The sequence below is a fragment of the Clytia hemisphaerica genome, unplaced genomic scaffold (genome assembly GCF_902728285.1).
Source record: "Clytia hemisphaerica strain Z4C2 unplaced genomic scaffold, Clytia hemisphaerica genome assembly, whole genome shotgun sequence".
NCBI classification, from domain to species: domain Eukaryota; kingdom Metazoa; phylum Cnidaria; class Hydrozoa; order Leptothecata; family Clytiidae; genus Clytia; species Clytia hemisphaerica.
Genome location: NW_027104280.1, coordinates 46,309 through 66,306, shown reverse-complemented (window position 1 = coordinate 66,306; position 19,998 = coordinate 46,309). Strand labels below are relative to the sequence as shown.

Below are 19,998 nucleotides of genomic sequence, written 5' to 3'. Positions count from 1 at the left end.
ATGCACCAATAATAGGTCCCTCAGTTGAAAATACTGGACTTTGAAAAATTGGAGGTAATTGAAAGAGGTCTCCACAAACAATGATACTTTTCCCTGCAAATGGTGTGTTGTCATTTACACCAAAAATTTCACATAATCTTGTATGGATGTTCAAAAGCTGTTGCGACGAAATCATAGATATTTCATCAATTATTATCAACTTTACATGATGTAATTTATTTCTAATGGCAGTCCTTTGTTTGTCAGCCATATTTCTGAATTTTCCAACTGGAATACTCAATCCTGTGTGTACTGTGGTGCCAGATATATTGATAGCTGCTATACCAGTTGGGGCCAATTTAATAATACGTGGCTTCTCTAGCTCATCACTTTTATATGCTAGGACTTTTGACAAACAATTGTAAATACATTTAATTAAGTGAGATTTTCCTACGCCCGCACCACCTGTTAAAAATATTCTCAATGGTTCTAGTAGTACAGGATTATTGGACTTAGAATTTTGCACATACATTTTTCCCCAATTTAGTACTATATCAAAAATATCTCTTTGCTTAGAATTTAAAGATCTTATATGGGTATTGATTTGGTCATCAGTTTGCAAGCCATGAACTGTTTGAGTAAATGGTGCAAAATTTTGTTCGATATCATGACTTTCATCATCATTTTCACTGTCTGATGAGTTGCTCATTAGGTCTTGTACTTCATCATTTTCTTGTTGAGCAAAGGCATCTTGATTATGCATAAGGTCATTGCGATAGTTTTGAAGTACTAAATCAACAAGATGACCATCAGGTTCAAAAATTTGCTTGTTCTCGTTAACAACTGCATTGACTTCATCTAAATTGAGCTTCAACACATATGAGCCATCAAGTTTCAAATCATTCTCTTCTGATCTAAATGGGTAAAACAACATTAGAATATGGTGGGAAAATTTTTCTGGATGTTTGTTTTTGTTAGGAGTGTAGTACCTCAAAACTTTTGGAACTTTACGAAGCTTAAGTTTTTCCTTACTGTTGAGTAATTTGGCTGATTTTGGAAGTGTTTGGGGTTCTTGATGATTCACTGCACTTGTTGAATCATCTAGTACAGTAGGCTGCCAATCATTTTCATCATTTGTATTTTTTTTTGTGTCTAATGTATAGTTTGCACAGAATGTGGCATAACACATAGTATTGAATTGCCCTGTGTTTGGGCGGTCAATATATCTGTTTAACATATTTCGTTTGAAAAGATCATCAGAATCCTCAGGCAATTCCTCAATTTCTTCTTTTGACTTGAAAATTCTGTACCTTTGATCAGGTAAGTTAGTGTTAACGAATGAAATAGCAGGAAAGCATTTTCTAAGCCACAGTAGGCTGCCAATCATTTTCATCATTTGTATTTTTTTTTGTGTCTAATGTATAGTTTGCACAGAATGTGGCATAACACATAGTATTGAATTGCCCTGTGTTTGGGCGGTCAATATATCTGTTTAACATATTTCGTTTGAAAAGATCATCAGAATCCTCAGGCAATTCCTCAATTTCTTCTTTTGACTTGAAAATTCTGTACCTTTGATCAGGTAAGTTAGTGTTAACGAATGAAATAGCAGGAAAGCATTTTCTAAGCCACAGTTCAGGCATTGTTAAGTAAACTGCTTCCTGGATTGAGCATTCTCTATTAGAGTTGTAAACTTTGGCAATTTTAGACATTTTCTCAAACTGACTGTCATTTGAATCTTTGGCCTGTTTTAATGCTTCTTGCATTGCAGTTGAACACTTATCTTCACTTTTTGAAAAATAGGCACACATGTATGTAACTGCCTTGTGTGCATTAAAAACTGGCTGAATATCGATATTGGCCTCCCATGCTAGGAGGCCTTCTGCAAAATAATTGTTGACAAAACAAGAATATGGGTCACGTTTTAGAAACAAATGCTGATCTTTGTCTGGTGAGATTGATAAGTAATATTCATACGTTTCATAATTTAACCCTAAAGAATCCAAAATTGTATCAATAGATCCAATTTCAATATAATCAGGCTTATCAGGATCCAGAATGTTTCTCTTTTTAGGATGCAAATTTGTATCTATATACTCTTGAACAGTTTGGATCACATTATTTCTAGCAACCAAAATATCATGTTTTTCAGTTTCAGGTAACCCTTCAGGAAGTGGTTCAGACAAAATAGTACGCTTGCAGAAAAGTTTTCCAAATTGAAATCGGCATTCATTTTTGCGATATTTACTACACGTTCTTGAATGGGAGTGTATTTGATACTTAGTGACTAAATTCCATAATTCAGGACTTTCTTCCCTATCAGGAACATTAGCAGAAATAACACTATCTATGTGTTCAATATACTTTTCTTTTCCATCTTCAAGTTTTGGGACATCTTTAGCCCAAAGCAAACAATGATCATGTGGACTACCCCTGAAAGTAAATTCTACTCTGAGAGCATAGTATGTAATTTTTCCAAGTTGGCCATCCATTATTATCTCTTTGAAAAACAACTCTTTTCTATATTGATATTGACGCACAAGCACAATAGGATTGCTATTAAGTAGGGCACATCTAGATTGGTAATCAAGAAGTTCATGATCAGTATCAGCATCCCCGCTTAATTGTCTGATAATGGTAACAAATTCCTCCCACCGTAAATCTGCACAAGAGAGAGTCATAAAGTATGTTGGGACACCAAGTTGTTTAACCATTGCAAGAACATCAGATAACATATGTTGCCAGTATGCAGGGGTTCCTTTTATAGTACTCATAAACTTGTAGGCATTATCAGATGCTACACAATTTTGAATTGTATCATTAAAATTATTTGCTAATAGTCCCGCAGTCAAGTTGGAATTTGAAATTCTCATTGCGATATTGATCTTACTTCTAAGGTTAAGCTGTAGTAAAGTTTTGTGAGCAAAAAAAATGTAATCTGAATCCGAAGCAAACTTTTGAGTGTAATTTAAAAGACGCTGATTAAAGTACAATGTTGGCGACAATTTTATATCTCGCTCTACGTTATAACCAAATTTCCCAGTAGGAAAAAGATGAGGATGGGCTAGCTCTTCACAGAACTCATCTTGTGTTAATGAATAGGGGGTTTGACCTTCACCTGGAGCTAAAATTGCATTTTCATCATCTAAAATAATGTTTGGCACTTCTGATACAATAACTGTTTCACATGTTGGTGTCCGATACGCACTGAGTGGATCATCAGAATCAAATTCATTCTCTAATTGCTCTTCAAAAGGCTTAATTAAAGTAACTGTTGTATCATCTACAAATCTTATATCATTGGAAGAAGCCCTTGATACAGAACCATTATTTGATAAAATCCTTTCAACATATTCATCATTAGTTACTTGGTCGATGATTGACATATCAATATGTATATCATGATACAAAGGATTATTATTCACTAAAAAGTCCAAAGTTTCAAAAACTTTTTGTCGTCTTACTTGCTGCGAAATAACAGGGTTTTTGTAGGATATCTTTCTTTTTAATTCAACATTTATTACCCCACTACTATCACTTCCTCTAGGAAGTACTTTGCATACACCTGGTGTTTCAATGGGAACATTGCATATTGCACCTTGTAATTTAGGGAATTCTCCTTTACGCATTATCATGACTTTAGAAAATAAAATTCTTTGAGCCACTAAAATTCTTTCCAGTTTTCGTATATCATTTAGATTATCTGGGAGATCAAAAATTTGAAGCTTGTTAGTAACAGACTGACATGGGATTTCTCCCTTTGTTAATTTTGTATGACAGGTTGTGCATACGTAGAAATTACCATCGAACGAGGTTACAGGATTAAAATTTTCTATTTCTTCAAAGTTGATTAATGAGTACTTTTGTTCATCAAAACCAAACACAGATTTTTAAACATACTGCGGTTACACATCACACAGATGTAAGAAGGACCCTCCTGTTTTTTCTGCCTGAAGTTTTTTACCCTTTTTCCTGAATTAAGTTTCTTGTTGCTAATGTAAGTGGATTTTGCAGCCTTGCGCTTATTTTCTTTTTCATGTTCATGTTTTTCTGATCCTTTATATAATTCGCGAAAAGATTTTGCAGCCTTGCGCCTATTTTCTTTTTCGTGTTCATGTTTTTCTGATCCTTTATATAATTCGCGAAAAGATTTTGCAGCCTTGCGCCTATTTTCTTTTTCGTGTTCATGTTTTTCTGATCCTTTATTTAATTCACGTGAAGATTTTGCAGCTTTGCGCTTCTTTTCTTTTTGGTGTTCGTGTTTTTCGCTACCTCTAAGTTCTTCAAACCTTCTTTTGCGCGACGCTTTTTTTTGCCAACATAATACCTCTTTTGAAATCACTTTTTTGGTATTTTCGTATGAGTGAAAATTGGTTTTCAAATAAATGACATTAAACAAATTTGCCTTATACTCAGATCTTATGTAATTCTTTATTTCAGTAATATTTCTAAACTGCAAAAGTACTGAAGTACCGATTTCACCAGGAACTTGATGGCCCTTTACATCTCTACTATGGGAATCAAATACAAAATATTTTTCATTGTAATGGAGCACACCTAAACAATTTCCAGCTATTACTAAGACTGCACCAGAATGCTGCAACAAAAGTTCTTCATTGACAAAATTAACTGAAATACCTTCGTTCTCAAAATATCCTTCAACGATGTTGAAATCTAGTGAACAGATACTATTTCCAACTGCAATAACTTTCTGGAATTCTTCAATTAATGGTGATTGTCTAGTGATGCCAAGATTTTTAAAATTTAGATCCCCTTGATTCAAAACATAATCCAAATCATGAGTCTTCCAAAGTGATAATTTTCTGAGCTGTGCATAGCAAATGGCAAAAAAACAATTGGATGAACATTGTATACCAGCGGTCTCGCCAAACTTTGAATTTCCTTGATGAAATGAACCTTGAATACTTTTTATCTCTTCCTGTGGTGGACCTGGATTAAGTTCTATATCACCTGACAATAGTAATGTATAGTTGACTTTAAAAGTAATAAGAACTGGCTCTGGTAAATTATACCCTGCATTATTTGGATACTGAACAAACATTCCATTCTTCGAAAAATGCATAAGGTCAAGAGGTGTTTGAATTTCGACTATTTCGTAAGACTTAGGGATTGCAAAAAATAAAAGTGTAAAAAGTGCTATGAATCTAACGGGTTTCAATAATCGAGAAAAAGTGTTTTTAGAGAATTTGGAGCCGATAAAAATGGACTTAGAAATTGACTTCACATTTCTCTGAGCTGTGTAGGCAAAGCCTCCTATCAACGCACGGTATGATTCAATGGATATCATTTCAAAACTAAAAAACTATATCTAAATCTCTCTGAGACTCAAATATTTTCTAAGGTATCTAAATAAGATATTTGTAAAAGCTGACAATGCAGCTTGGTATTGTAATCACTGACAATGCAAGTGAGTTTCTTTAAAGCTGGTCGATACGTACACAGCTGATGCCTCAACAGAATTCAGTGGCCCGTAGTGCATGAACCTGAAGGGAAAAAAGGCCTCAATCAGATTTAGTGGCCCGTAGTGCATAAATCCGAAGGGCAAAAAAAAAGCAAAAAAGAAAAAAAATGCCACAATCAAATTCAGTGCAGTCAATGAATGAATATGAAGGGGCAAAACAGGCTTTGAACAGTTCTGAGGAGCAGAGCTGCTATGCAAATATGAAAGTAAATACTTACTATTTCTTCTTTAATTTAAAGTAATTTTGATTAAGTTGATCTCACGTTAACAGCTGTGGACACAACACGACTGGACTGGCAGTATACTGACTGGAAGATTTAATGTTAGCAGCCTTAGCTACCATATTTGGCACATTTGATAAAAAAAAACTACCCGGATGTGGGATTGTGAGCATTGATTGGCTAAACAGATTGTTTTGATCACGTGCTCACGGAAAACAGAACGCCCGAAAAAACGCCCACACGCCATTATTTCGCCCGAAAAATTTTCTCGCCACGCACGCACACAGAAAGGCTATCGTAATACTTTCGCTGGGCGAAATTAATAATAATTTGGCTAAGAACATTGATCTATGCTTATAATTAGTGATTCTTATAGATAAAGATTCGTTTTTCAGCCAAAAAAATAATAAGTGTCTCTAGAAAACTCAAATCATTACCCTCCACCGTGACATTTTCATCTTAAAAAAAAACTAATAAAAATAATAATAATAATATGCCTAAGAACATTGATGTACTCTTATAGATAAAAATGCAATTTCTGAGCCAAAAAAATTTTTTTGCAACAATCTGCTTGAGCCATCTTTTAACTATGATTGTACCCTACTTTCATGCTAAAAATCAGAAAAAATTAATGATCCAATTTTTCACAAAGTCCAAAAAACCCGTTTTTAAGCCGTTTTTTAGCCCAAATTTGCCCAAAAAAATTTTCCCCGAAAATCGGGCTCCGTCACATTCGAGGGTTTATGGTCATGCACCTTTGTGCCAAAAATCAGAAAAAACGAATGAGCCAATCTCGAGAAATGCTGGTAACTAACTAACTAACTAACTAACTAACGAACATGGGTTAATTTATAGGACCTCTACCCCACCGGGGTAGGTCCAAAAAGCCAGTTTACAATGTTTACAGTTTTTTAATTTGCTGGTGAGACCGATGTATTGGAGGAAATTACTATCTTTATCTAAGTACTCTAAAATTCTTTTGATTGTGGTTCAATTTTCAGAATAGTTTTTTACCCTTCACAAATTTTCTTGACTCTTTGTTTCAATTGTTCTCCTTGAAAGAACACAATGAAAACACATTTGTTGACATGATCACCAGAAGACGGGTCATAAAGCTTTGTGTCAATCTCTGCTTGCTTGAAGAAAACATTTCCACGGCAGGCACGCCATAACAATCGTTCAAAACCAGCAACACGGTCACGTGGAATCACACCAGCAACAAAGCTAAAAAACAGCCAACAAAATTATTGTCAGTTGACTAAAAAAGTGCAAAATGCATTGAACAAAATAGTGCAAAATAGTGCATTAACGTTAAACTAAATAAATCTAAAGCATGCAAGTTTAAAGCAAAAAAAAACAAAAAAAACAAGCAACATACTGAATGGACCTCTACCTGATGATGAGAATCAGATAAAAATAGGACAAATAGCAAGAGAGTAAAAAAGTGTAGTGACCAGCATGAATAAATTACTGTGAGTATCACAGCTCAAATATCGACCTGTGACCTAGTTAAAGTCGTTCGACTTATAGTCGTAGATACTGGGATGAATAAATATTTTAGCGTGATTTCCCTTTTTGACGATAAAAGGTGATTTTCCCCAAAGTCCAAAAAAACATGTTAGGCACTTTTTGGCCCAAATCTCTTTTTCCCTAAAAATGGAAAATCAAGCCAATAAAAACTTTCCAAAAAAAAACCGCTTCAGCCACTTTTTAGAGAACCTTGCCCTCCGTCTTTATGTATGAAAAAACTAATGGAGCAATTTCACACAAAGTCCAAAAAACGAACGAACGAACGAACGAACAAACAAACGAACGAACGAACGAACGAACGAACGAACGAACGAACGAACGAACGAACGAACGAACGAACGAACGAACGAACGAACGAACGAACGAACGAACGAACGAACGAACGAACGAACGAACGAACGAACGAACGAACGAACGAACGAACGAACGAACGAACGAACGAACGAACGAACGAACGAACGAACGAACGAACGAACGAACGAACGAACGAACGAACGAACGAACGAACGAACGAACGAACGAACGAACGAACGAACGAACGAACGAACGAACGAACGAACGAACGAACGAACGAACGAACAGAATAGGTCCAAAAAATGAAAAGAAAAACATGCATTTTTACTAACTTGTGCGATCGTTGACTTACCCTAACTGACCACCAGCTGTGGTAGGCTCAATTTCACCAACATGAGCCTGTGCCTCCGCATAACCTTCCTGAGGGTTGTAAAAGAATAAACAGTGATAAGCAAGCACCCTTCCATCTCATAGGTAGATAACTTACCCTAATCTACCTCCAAAAGGAACATTTGAATCGATTTCGCCCAGTAATGAAAGTTCCTCTCCCGGCATAATTTGACCTGAAGTGTCAGAATCTTGCAAAACATTTTGGGATTCCGCCTGCAGACAAATTAATTTTTAGTTATTAAAATGAATGTTAATAGTGAGTGTGTAATGAAAATTATTTGTGTAATGAATAGTGAATGCTGTTAAATACTGAATGTTTTTAATGAGATGTCTTTGGTGCATGCCGTTTTTAAAGAATGAATAATTAATAAATTTAGAGAATATTGCAGTGTAATATCTTATCAAATATTGTTTAAAAACTTTGATTCAAACCAAATAGTTCTCTTCTCAAAAAACACTACTTAGCAAAATCAAAATGAAAAAGGTTAGTTTAAGTTAGTTTGTTGTCAACGACTTTGATTACTTAGTGGTGTGATTCTTCTAGCTTTATTCAAATCTTTTCCTTAGTTTTTACTAAAAAATTGCAATTAATTCATAACAAACAGATCACAAGCCTTACTTTGTGACTGAGAACAAGTTCAATTTCTTTTACTTTTGATGCAATAGACGATATCGTGAAAACCCAGATTTGACCCACGAGTATTGCCCACAATGCTTTGCGCGGAAAAAAGTTCACGATGAAATTCTTTCCACACAAAGTATTGTGGGCAATTCTCGGGTGTCAAATCTAAAAAGCTTTTACTTTACAAGCAAAAATGTGTATATCTGGAAAACTGCAGCACTTTATAACACTTCAAAATGTTTAATACCTTTATTAATATTAAAATGTCTTTAAAAAAATGAAATTAATGTTAATATTGTAATAATGTTAATAATTAATGTTTCTAAGTATCTTTAGAGATCAATTCAACATTCTTTATGAATTTCATGTCTAATACTACTAATGCCATTATACTTTTACCTTTTTTTCTAGGCATATCAAATATCACAACTTAAAATATCTGTCTGAAATTCACTTCTTACTATCCCTTGCTTACCCAATTTTCAAGAAAAGAGCCTCTTATCTTACCGTGAAAAAGAAGTACAAGCATTAAAAATACCTCTTCAAAAAATGATTGTGTTTTACGCAAGATATGTTTCAGTTCATTCAACTCGAGGGATGTTTTCTGCAATTGCTCAAAATTTGCATTTGATTCTTTCATCTCATTTTCAAGTTGTTCAAATTGAGCCTAAAAGACAAAAACAAAACATTTAGTGCAACCAATGCAAAAGACATCAAACAAACATTATTTTTAGCCCCTTAAATTTTCAAAAGTAAATTTATTAATAAACATTATTTTGAGGAATTTGTTTGTGATCACCTCAAAATGAAGCTATTCAAAATGTCAATAGACTATTGACATTACTTTTTCGATAGCCCAATGTCACAGAAAAGGGGTTGTTTGCCTTTAAGAGAATTCTTTTTAATTGTTACATTTTCAGGTGTAAGCGTGTATTTTTCTTGCTGGTTATTAGTACTAGAGTAATCTCATGGTTATGAGGGAAATTTGGGATGAATTTCCTGAGGTCAGTCAATTTTGAAATTTTCTGAAAGGAGGTTGTGCAAAAGAAATCTACCTCCAGGTCAATCATCTCCCTTGGTGGAGGAGCTTCATGGTTTTCACTGGTGTCTGCTACTTCGATCTCTGCTTTCTCAATCTCTTTTAACATAAAACCTGAAAAACAAGAAAATATTTTGATGCTAAATGGAAAATTATGATATTCTGAAAGAAAGTGAAATATTTGAAAAAGTAGATAGGTTTTAGTTTTAGATTCAAACAACATTATGATGGCTTGTTTGTTTTTTCATCTTTCCCCATCTTGACGAGACCTCGTCTCAGATATAAAATCTCCCTGATTTCAATCCCAAGTTAATATAGCTACTCTTTCTCAAGCAAATGCCTATCCTGTCAAGTTTTAAAAATTAAACTGGCAAAATGGTTTCATTGTAGAATCTGCTGACACAGGAAAAAAAAGAGTTGTCATTACACCCCAAACTCTCACACAAATCTTGTTTAAAAAAGATGAGCAAAGCAAAAGCAAAAAAACAATTTGAAATTCTTTGGGTTTTGAAATGGAAAGAGGAAGTAATATTGAATGTTGTCAAACGTTCATACGTAATTTTCGCTCCATTTCGTCACATCTTCTGACCTCTCCTACATATTTCCTTTGAAATGCATTGACATCTGGATTGAGCTAAGGAAGGAAAACAGTTCATCATTTTTACTAAACATTGTTATAGTATCCAGCATTAAGGACTTAAGAAAATGAAAAACTATGCTTCAGCTCGAATGGATAAATCAAGAACAAGAAGAAAATCATGGGCTTAAGTTTTGGTAAGTAAAGATTTATCTAATGAGGTTGTATGGTAAAATGTATAAATAATCAGACTTACATCTCTAAATTCAACAACTCCCTGAAAGAAAAAGAGAACAGAGTATTCAAATTTTCATATAACATTCAGTTTCAAACCAGGAGTATTCTTTGCCATTTGGATTCCAAAACAGCTTTACTGTAGCTCATAATACTCAGGATCTTACAAACTTATAAATAAAGCCTAAAATTAATTTTTAAAAAATGGACAGTTTTAATTTTGCTATTGTTAATGCTAGTTGAATATTCATACCAGTTCGCCCAATTCACTGACACAAGAGTACGCAGCGTCTGACTGTAGAAACAGCTGGCAAAGTTTCATTTCTTCTGACCGAAACATAGAAACCATCTTGTCAATTGGTGCTTAGCACTCCTCTTCTGTATATTTTATTTTATTTCCCTGATTTTTCTTTTATAGTCTAAAAAATAACATAGAAATGGTGTGATATAACAAGTCATTTTGGTTTGCATCATACTTTCGTGACACACTTTAGATTGATTACCTTATTAATATTACACAAAAATAAGTAGACATGTATTACATGTAAGAAATTTGGTTTTAATTAAAACCCCTTTAATTAAAATCAGTGGTTGCGTCCTTGAAAAAGTAAATCAAATTTGTGTTAATTTTTTGCATGCAAATTTCAAAACTTTAATTATGTGCCTAATTATTTTTATGTAATAAGGTACACCTTTTGTATTTTTAATATTGGCACCAAGTACTGTTATCATGTCAAGCTTAAAAATACATGACCACTTTTAAAGCTTGGTTCAATGTCACTGGGTGATAAGAAGCGATAAAAAAGTGGTAACTTCTCAAGATTAAAGTAATGGAAAGCAATAATAGGCGATATATGACAATAGAAATATATAGTATCATTATGTTGAAATAAAATTTTGGGAGGGGAGATTTAGAAATTGAAGGGCAATTGGATGATTGATGACTTCATAGTTTCTACCCCCTACATTTAGGGGGGTCTTGGGTTTTGATGAACCAAAAGCAAGGGGGTGTTAAAAGTATGACTTTCCTAAGGGGGGTTGCCAGATAAGGGGGGTCTTCTTATAAGGGGGGTCTTCTTATAAGGGGGGGGGGTCTTCTTAGATAAGGGGGGATCTTCCTTGAATTATGCGAAATTTCAATTTTTTTCTTTTCCAATAAAGTTTGCGTGCGGCACTGTTAATTTTTTTACTAAGGGAGAGGGGTTGTGAAATTTTAAATGAATTTCCTAAGGGGGGTTAGCACTTAAGAGGGGTCCTCTTACCTAAGGGGGGGGTCTTGACCCATCTAGAAACTATGGACTTATTTGATTTAGTCATTTCATCAAGTTCCTAAAGTTTTACCCTTTAGATCTTTAGATGTCAAACATTTTATTTCAAATGTTGAAGCTTTTGACCATAGCATAGTACGGTAAGGGGTCTGGCTCCCTTTTCTTTAAAATCACCCCTTCTTGGCACCCCAACCTTCAAAAATGCTCAGAGCGCGACGACCTATTTTCCCTTTCCTATCTTTCACATTGTTTCTTTTTGGCTTTCTGAGACTCACTTTCTCATTTCTGACTGAGATTTAATACCTGTCAATCACCTGTCAATCAATTTCACCCAAACTTATTATGGCACCGAGTGGGATTCGAACCAACACTAAAGAAAGACCATCGTATTTGAAACCCAGCGCTCTATCCGCTGAGCCATTGTCCCACAGCAGTATCCGCAATTTGTAACAAATTAAACGGAACTGACAAAATCTCTATATATAGGCGAAACTTTCAACCCTACTGGTGCCCCTAAAATGGCTGCTACGCAGCCCTAGGTTTAGTCACTAGGTACGAGTGCCCCTAAGACAGTATAGACCTAACTCTTCATACAAAAATTACGGGAAACGCATGTTTGGACTTTGTACCCTATGCTGCACTCAAGCACTTAAGCCAAAGTCCCACAAAGGCGGGACAAAAATCATTTTTTTCAAGTTTGCAAAAAAATGCCACATAGAAGATCTTTCAAATTCAGTATGTGAATAGAGCAGTAAAAAAGGCAACTTTTCTTTTTTCCCTTTTTTTTGCAAAAGTTCTAGGAATAAATAAAGGGATAATGATAATTGAATACTATACATTGATGATCCGCAGCACTATCGTGAAGCTAGAATCGCTTTACGTACTCTTCGCTTGAGAAAATGATTGACAGATTGAAGTTTTTCACCAGTGCGGGAGCTTGCAGGCGTTCTGCGAGCGTTCTCGGCTCAATCCTTGGACCGCGCTAAAAATGGTAGACTGAGCTGTGATAGATAATTTCGATGGAAGTTGTTGGAATGTTTACAAGGCTCTTGACAGAAAGTCGTTTGTTTTATTGTCAATGATGCCAATGCGGTTATTAATTTTGTTAGATCTGACAAATCGATGTTTGTAAGTGCACTTTATAGTTTTGATTCCCATTGAAGAATCATATTCTGGTTATTAGATTCTGTTTTAGAGCTTTAGAGCTAGCCTGTAAGAGGGCCTTCGACCCTATGTTATGACTCTCGAGCCCTAACCCTAACCCAAACTGGTAATGTTAATGACCCAATACCCCCTGAATCACTGAATGACGAATAGGAAAAATAATTGAGGAAAAAAATAGCTCAACGCGCTCTGAGCATTTAGTGAAATTAATGTTTTGTATAAACAGCAATTATTGTCATTTGGTTCAATCGGTTCAGTGTATCAAATCTCTCAGTTTAGTTGACACTTTGATATCTTGTTGCGTCACAGTGAAAGGTTTGTTTTTATTTTACTTTGTATCTTTGATTGATTGAAAGACCCCATTGGATTCATTTAGGCAGGGCTGTCGGATTTAGGACCACTCACGGTAGCTATGTTAGAAAATAAAATACAATATCGCCTTCAAAAAGTGTTTTTGACGTCACATTTGAACGTCATCAGGTGGTTTAAAGATATAAAGCTAAAATTTTTGTTTGTGTCTACATTTGCATTGGCAATAATTTCTGATCTCTTATTCAGTAAAGTTCTTGCCTGTGAATCAATTATATTGGAAAAAGTTATTGATGTTCCGTCATCTGATCTAACTTGGGACTATAAAACATGGGACAGCAATTCGGCCACCATCAGTCACGGAAATCCTTGCATTTGCACAGGGTTCAACATGCAGCAAATGCAACGGGTCGAAAATGAAAGTGACGAAAAAACCCTGTGCAAATACACCCGAGCACTGCGACCCGTTGCATTTACACAGAGTGGAAAAATGTTTCACTTGATTATAAAAAAATGCTCAGATCAAAATTTTAACCCGTCGACAAAAATTTTCTAATAAGGCTAAAGAATCTTCTAAAGAAAAATTGAAAATGCCTTTTGTCTTCGTTTTATGCCATTGTAATTTTAAAGTTGAGATTTGTTAATTTTTGCGCATTTTGCCTTACACGTTCTAGCTCATTTGCACAGGGTCGGAAAAATCGTTGAAACCGTTGCAAATGCACACCCAGTATGGGAAATCCTCTCAATTGCACGCTTATGTTCCGAGGGCGTAAGCGTGCAATTGCATGGTTATAATTTACGGCCGCTCCCGCCCCGGTTGAAATTGCTTAGGGATTTCAAGGGGTAGACTGACACCCCATGCAAATGCAAGGATTTCCGTGACTGACCATTTCACGGAACCTCCAAAGTCATTTGATCTGATTTAAGGAACGGCATATTTAAAAATACACGATTTCTCTTTCGATTTTACACTAAGTGAAAATACAACAGACCAGATACGCAACACCAACAGTAGCCTGGGAATCCATGTATGATTTCTTCTTTGATAAACTGATGGCGATATGAATAGCATGGTACGGGCTGAGAGTTTGAATTTCTCAGATACTAATAACGGTTGAAAACATAGGTCATAGCCAATCAAATTTTGTTATTCTTTTACTGGTCACATTTTCTTAGAGAAAGCGCAACTTTCGAAATTTGGTTTTTATTTTAGTAAGTGAGGACGTGACAGTGCAAAATTCGAATTTCCCACTGTAAAAAATTTGAGTCCAATATTGGACTCACAGCTCAAACCCGCCTTGCGTACATTAAATTATAAAAAAACACACGACGGGTCTCCTGTCTACCAGACTTAATTAATCGAACAGTTGGATTACCGAAATTCTTTAATCGAACTTTTCAAATATCGCTAAAATTGTGAGTATTCGATTAAGTTTGACAAAACATATTAAGTTCTACAAAGTTCGACAACGAGACATGTTCGACAAATTCGACAAAAAACTCCGTTCTAAGAAGTTTGACAACAAAAAATGACCTCCTTTGCTTGGGTACTACCATGGATGGCCCCTGGGGGTCCAGGTCGAGGAACCGGGGGATCCGATTGGTGCCCACTGGTCAGAGGAATGTGAGGGTACACATCTACACCGTTGGGGATCATTCAAAGTTCCTCAGAGTGTTTTCAAAAGCCGGCAAAAATTGCGACAAATGACCTCCTTTAGGTACCAGCCCAGGTGGGACCAATCGAGGCCTCTACAGCCCCACCCACAGCCTACCACAGCCCTACGGACCGCTTCGGATACCCTCTGCCTTGCTTTCCCTCAAAGATAGCACCCTCCATCAGTCATCCAAAGCTTTTAAAAGGCTTGGAAAGGCGGAAAAGCTTGAAAATATTGGTCAAAATTGGAAAAATGACCTCCTTTGGGTACCAACGCGGACGGCCCCTGGGGGTCCTGGCCAGTGTGCCGGGGGTCTGATGGGTGCTCACTGGTCAGAAGGGATGTGAGAGTACACGCCTGCACCATTGGGGGTCCTTCAAAGTTCCTCAAAATGTCGTCAAAAGCCAGCAAAAATTGCCAAAAACGACCTCCTCAATTGAGGCTGCTACACCCCTTTCTCACCAGGAAAATAGCCAGTGAGACCAATTGAGGCCTCTGCAACCCCCCATAGCCCTTCGGACCACTTTTAGGATACCCTCTGCCTTGCTCTCCCTTAAAGGCAGGCCTTCAAAAGGCTTGGAAAGGCTTGAAAATTGGCGAAAATTGTTCAAAATTGGAAAAAATGACCTCCTTTGGGTACCGGGGGATTCGATTGGTGCCCACTGGTCAGGGGTATGAGGGTACACGCCTGTACTGGTGGGGGTCTTTCAAAGTTCCTCAAAGTGTCGTCAAAGGCCAGCAAAAAGTGCGATCTAATTACGCACAAGTGGAGCGGCCTTCAGTTGCTCAGGTTTTCTCAAATTTTTGTTCACTTAAACTTGACAAAGTTCGATTAAGTTCGATTGGTTCGATTAATGTAATTGAACTAATCGAACTGTCGAGGTCCCTTTAAAAAAAGTTCCATTAAGTTCGATTTCAGTAATCGAACTTAATCGAACTTTGTATTTTGAGAAATTTGTGAGTATTCGATTAAAGTACGACAACGGAATTTAGTCGAAAATAATCGGCCAACAAAGTTCGATCAAGTTCGACAAAGTTCGATTAAAAATACTGTTCGATTGGTTCGATTAATTACGTCTGGTGTCTACACCAACGCAACAGTCCCATTGTTTCAACCAATCATCCCAAGTACGACCCACGGCATGGCCCGAATATGTTCGGGCCTCTTTATTAGTACTTTTTTTTAAATGGCCCGCGCGTGGCCCGCGCAGTTTCGGACCATGTTCGGGCCAGATTTTCGAAAACTTGCTACGATCGCGCGTGTAATTTCAGGACCCAATATTTATATTTTAAATTCCTTATACTTACTTTTTTTGATACTTTTTGAAGGCTTCTTTGTTCGTCTCAACAATCATCCAATTTGAGAAATCCGATGATGGACCATGACTTTGATGCTATTTGAATCAGCTCTCCTAAGAGGAAAGTAATTCAGCAGCAGTGGCTCGTCCGGTAGTGAATTGAGAAAATGGTCCAATTGATGTTTAAAACTAGTTTTGGCAGGGGGGGGCACGCAGTTACTACAAGACAGTATAACACTTACTACCGTGGTGGTACTGTATTCAGAAGTTATGAAAACAGTTACTACACAGTGTAGTAACTGCTGTTTGGGGTGGTGCCAAACACTAAAACTAGCACTTTTGGTGTAGTAAGTGCTTATATTTTAATTCTTTTTAAAGAACTTTCAAAATTTTTTACAAAAAATGAATTTTTTTGTGAAAAAATTCTTTGTTAAAAAAAATATTTTTGTTATAAATGGACGAAAAAAAGTTTTTTTCTCAGACCCAACTTTGAAATTATGCTTTCCCTAATTATCATTAAAATGTTCTCAACAGCTGTTAACCAAGTTAATTAAAAGAAAATCTAGCACAAAAATGGCTTTAGGTTAAAAAATAATCGCAATTTAGGGTAATTTCAAGCATGTTTTTGATGATATCACTCAAAAACAGGGGTGGTACCTGGAAATCTTTTCTGAAAACAGTTACTACCAAGGTGTAGTAACTGCAAAGGGTGGTGGTCCTGAAAAAAAGTATTGAAAAAGCACTTACTACACATCATGTCTTGTAGTAACTGCGTGCCCCCCCTGGTTTTGGAGCAGTTTTTGAGGTTACGGATGGATTGTGGGAGGGCATTAAATAGTCTGGGACCTTCTTCTGACAGGGAGTCTCTCCATATGTTTTTTTGCCTTATGTTCACCTCTTTTAGATAACATTTTCTACCCAGTCTCTGGTTATCGTAACTGAAGATGCCACCTTTGTTTTCAGCATAGTTAAAATTTGGTACAAGCTGTTCTAGGATGCTCCAGGTGTAGATAATCCTGTATCTTTCTCTGCGCCGCTCCAGGCTGTATAGTTTAAGTTCTTTGAGCTTCTCCCAATAGTTGAGATGTTGAAGTGTAGGGATTCTATTCAGGCAAGCTTTTTGAAGTGATTCCAGTTGTTGGATCAGATATCTTTTTGAAGGTGACCACAGCTGGGAGCAATAGTCAATGTGTGGTAGTACCAGTGACTTCCAAAGAGTTAGCATTACTTGACAATCTCTTGTTTTGAACGTTCGATGGATCCAAGCAATGATACTTTTGACTTTCTCGATCTGGTTTGTAATGTGTTTGCTGTATGTCATGTTAACATCCAGAGTGACTCCTAAATCCTTCACGTCCATCTTGGTTTCGATAGGAGAGCCAGTGTCTGAGAGGTAACTTGAGTGTTCTTTCAGTTCTTCATTTTTTCCGTATTTAAGATGTTCAAACTTCAAGCCATTGAGCTGCATGTTGTTTAATGATGTCCATTGATACACCACATCAAGGTCGTTTTGTAGAAATTGAGCATCAGTGTTATTAGAGATCTCCTTCATTAAACGTGTATCGTCGGCAAATGAAGATAGAAATGAATGTAGGATGTTAGTGTCAATATCTTGGATCATTATCAGGAAGAGAAGTGGACCAAGAACTGATCCTTGGGGGACGCCAGAAATGACTTCTGCTTTTTTGGAGAGGATGTAGTCAACAGATACTTGTTGGGTCCTACCGGTAAGGAAGGATCTGATCCATTGCAGTAATTTGCCAGTTATACCATTTCTCTCGATTTTATGGAGTAGGATTGTATGATCTACACGGTCAAATGCCTTGCTGAAATCAAGGTAAATAACGTCAACGTTACGTCCTTTTTCAATGTGATGGATATTTTAGGGGCGACGTCCATATTCAAAGTCGCCACGCGTAACGGGAAAAGACCGTTAGTGGGTAGGTATATCGGAATGTTGAGAGTTAGCTGTGGCATTGATGACCAAAATGAAACTCCACTAAAAATTCCAAGGAAAAAATCAAAAAATCGCTTATCGTAGCGCTCACTTCTTCGCTTTTTCCTTTAGCATGCTATCCAAAATCCTTTCCCTGAGCAATTTAGGGGTGGTTTCAGAGTATAACATTCTTGCTTTGGGAGTTTTAAAAACAAAGGCCGTTTAAAAATTGTGATGGAATTTGGCCGTTGTAAACCTCTGAAAATGGCGACCTTTGTAGCGGGCCGTTTGTTTTGATTTTAGCGGGAATGAAAGCTTCGGTAAAATTTTGGTCAAATCATGAAGACCGTTAAGATGGTGGGTAGGTATGTTTGAAAACTAACGGTCTTTTCCCGTTACGTGTGGCAAGATTGAATATGGACGTCGCCCCTTAGCAAACAAATTTAAAAATCTTCATCTTTATTCAAATATATATTGTTCAAATATAAAAGTCATCTTTTTTCCAATTAAGTTAGGAAAATTATTAAAAAGAATGATTTGAAACTTACATAATATGGTCTTCTTTTTATTCTTTATCCCGTTTCCTTTTCCCGTGGTCTTCTCCTATTCGAAGCAGAATTTTTCTGGATTGTTTTTTGTTCTGTTATACAACTTTTTGTGAATCAAACTGGTATATATTTGGAACTTTGAATATGTCTAATGAAAATATTTAACAATGGATGATGATAAACCAGGAAAGGTAAATAAAATCTACATGGTAAATACATGGTCCGAACAAAATGTTCGGGCCGATTCAATAATACTTTTTTGTGGCCCGAGCATGGTCCGAACAGGCCCGAACATGTTCGGGCCATGCCGTGGGTCATTCCCAAGTTAGAGTAGTTGACGGTGTATCGAGGAGTCTGGAAAATGGCTGATGGAAAGGCAAGAAGGTCTATAGAATAGATAATTTTACCAGTCCCCATCATTCCAACAAAACCTATTTCAGTATTTGTAAGCTAAATCATTCACAAAAAGAGACAATAAACTCTCATACTCTTCAGAGAAAAAAAAAGAAAGAAAATGTTGGATTGAATGCTCCAATTATTCCAAAAAATATCAGTGAAGGAGAAACAAATTCACAAAAATACTTACATCTAAATATGAGAAAAAGTCTCGTGACACTCGATTTCTTCAGTAGTATTGGTTTAGGTCCTTTTTGTCAGCTTGTCAACTGATCTTTTTGTCAACCTTGTTTTTATTAGCCTCCCTCGTCCAAAACTTGAGTCACTAAAATGAGCGAGGAAAATTTTATCTTATCTATCATTGTTATAATTTCAGCTTCATTTTGAGTAACGGTGTTAAAAGCGAAAGTTAAATTCCTCATTCGATAGATGTTACTTAGAAAATGCCTTTCAATATTTGTCCATTTTAGCAATTATTTGTCGTTCTCCACCGGCAGGTATTTTCTGGTTTTAGATTTTCTAAGTAAAAACCATTTAACACAGACGTCCTATTACTTTCAATTAATTAGGTCTACAGGTTTCATATTAAGCTTTCCTCAAACTATCGGGAACTAAATTATAATCACGAGTCGATCGCATCGCTGCATCGCTGCAATACAGGCAATATAATTTATGCTCAGCTGCAAGAGCTCTAAAATCTCTCAGATTTCGGTAAAATTCACAATGAATGAAGCTTTCAAATTTTCTATAGAATTCATGGTAAAATTGACCGATAAAGAAGAAAAAAATCTGACGCGAGTCTGTTCGAATAATTGTAGGGGCGTGTTATTTTTATCGATTTAAATCGATATTGGCGGGATGATTTCTGCGCTAACCGCCCGGGAAATAGTTACCACCAATCTATTCAATTTTTGGCCAATTTGTTTGCCAATTTGCTTTATGTAAAATCTTTCGACACTCCTTGAAGAAAATTTCAGACTTAGCGTTCAAGTTTCCGAAAGGCTGGAAAAAACCCACATTAAAACCTCAAAATTTAACATTTTTTCTACTACAACT

General features: G+C 36.2%; 1 protein-coding gene across 2 annotated transcripts in view; it reads right to left on the bottom strand.

Moving 5' to 3' along the window:
* Positions 1-19,204, bottom strand: part of LOC136816876 (V-type proton ATPase 116 kDa subunit a 1-like) — a 30,763-nt gene extending 11,559 nt beyond the window's left edge. Inside the window, exons 1-8 of one of the 2 annotated variants that reach the window (XM_067073203.1) lie at positions 19,133-19,204; positions 10,622-10,787; positions 10,391-10,411; positions 10,113-10,191; positions 9,574-9,671; positions 9,057-9,185; positions 7,994-8,109; positions 6,697-6,906 (exon numbers count right to left, since the gene is read on the bottom strand). In XM_067073203.1, coding sequence (XP_066929304.1) covers positions 6,697-6,906; positions 7,994-8,109; positions 9,057-9,185; positions 9,574-9,671; positions 10,113-10,191; positions 10,391-10,411; positions 10,622-10,717 — 749 coding nt within the window. In that variant the 5' untranslated portion in view covers positions 10,718-10,787; positions 19,133-19,204. Of the gene's footprint in view, positions 1-6,696; positions 6,907-7,858; positions 7,927-7,993; positions 8,110-9,056; positions 9,186-9,573; positions 9,672-10,112; positions 10,192-10,390; positions 10,412-10,621; positions 10,788-19,132 lie in introns of both variants that reach the window. The other variant, XM_067073204.1, reaches the window with a different exon arrangement.
* Between the last annotated feature and the right edge of the window lie 794 nt (positions 19,205-19,998).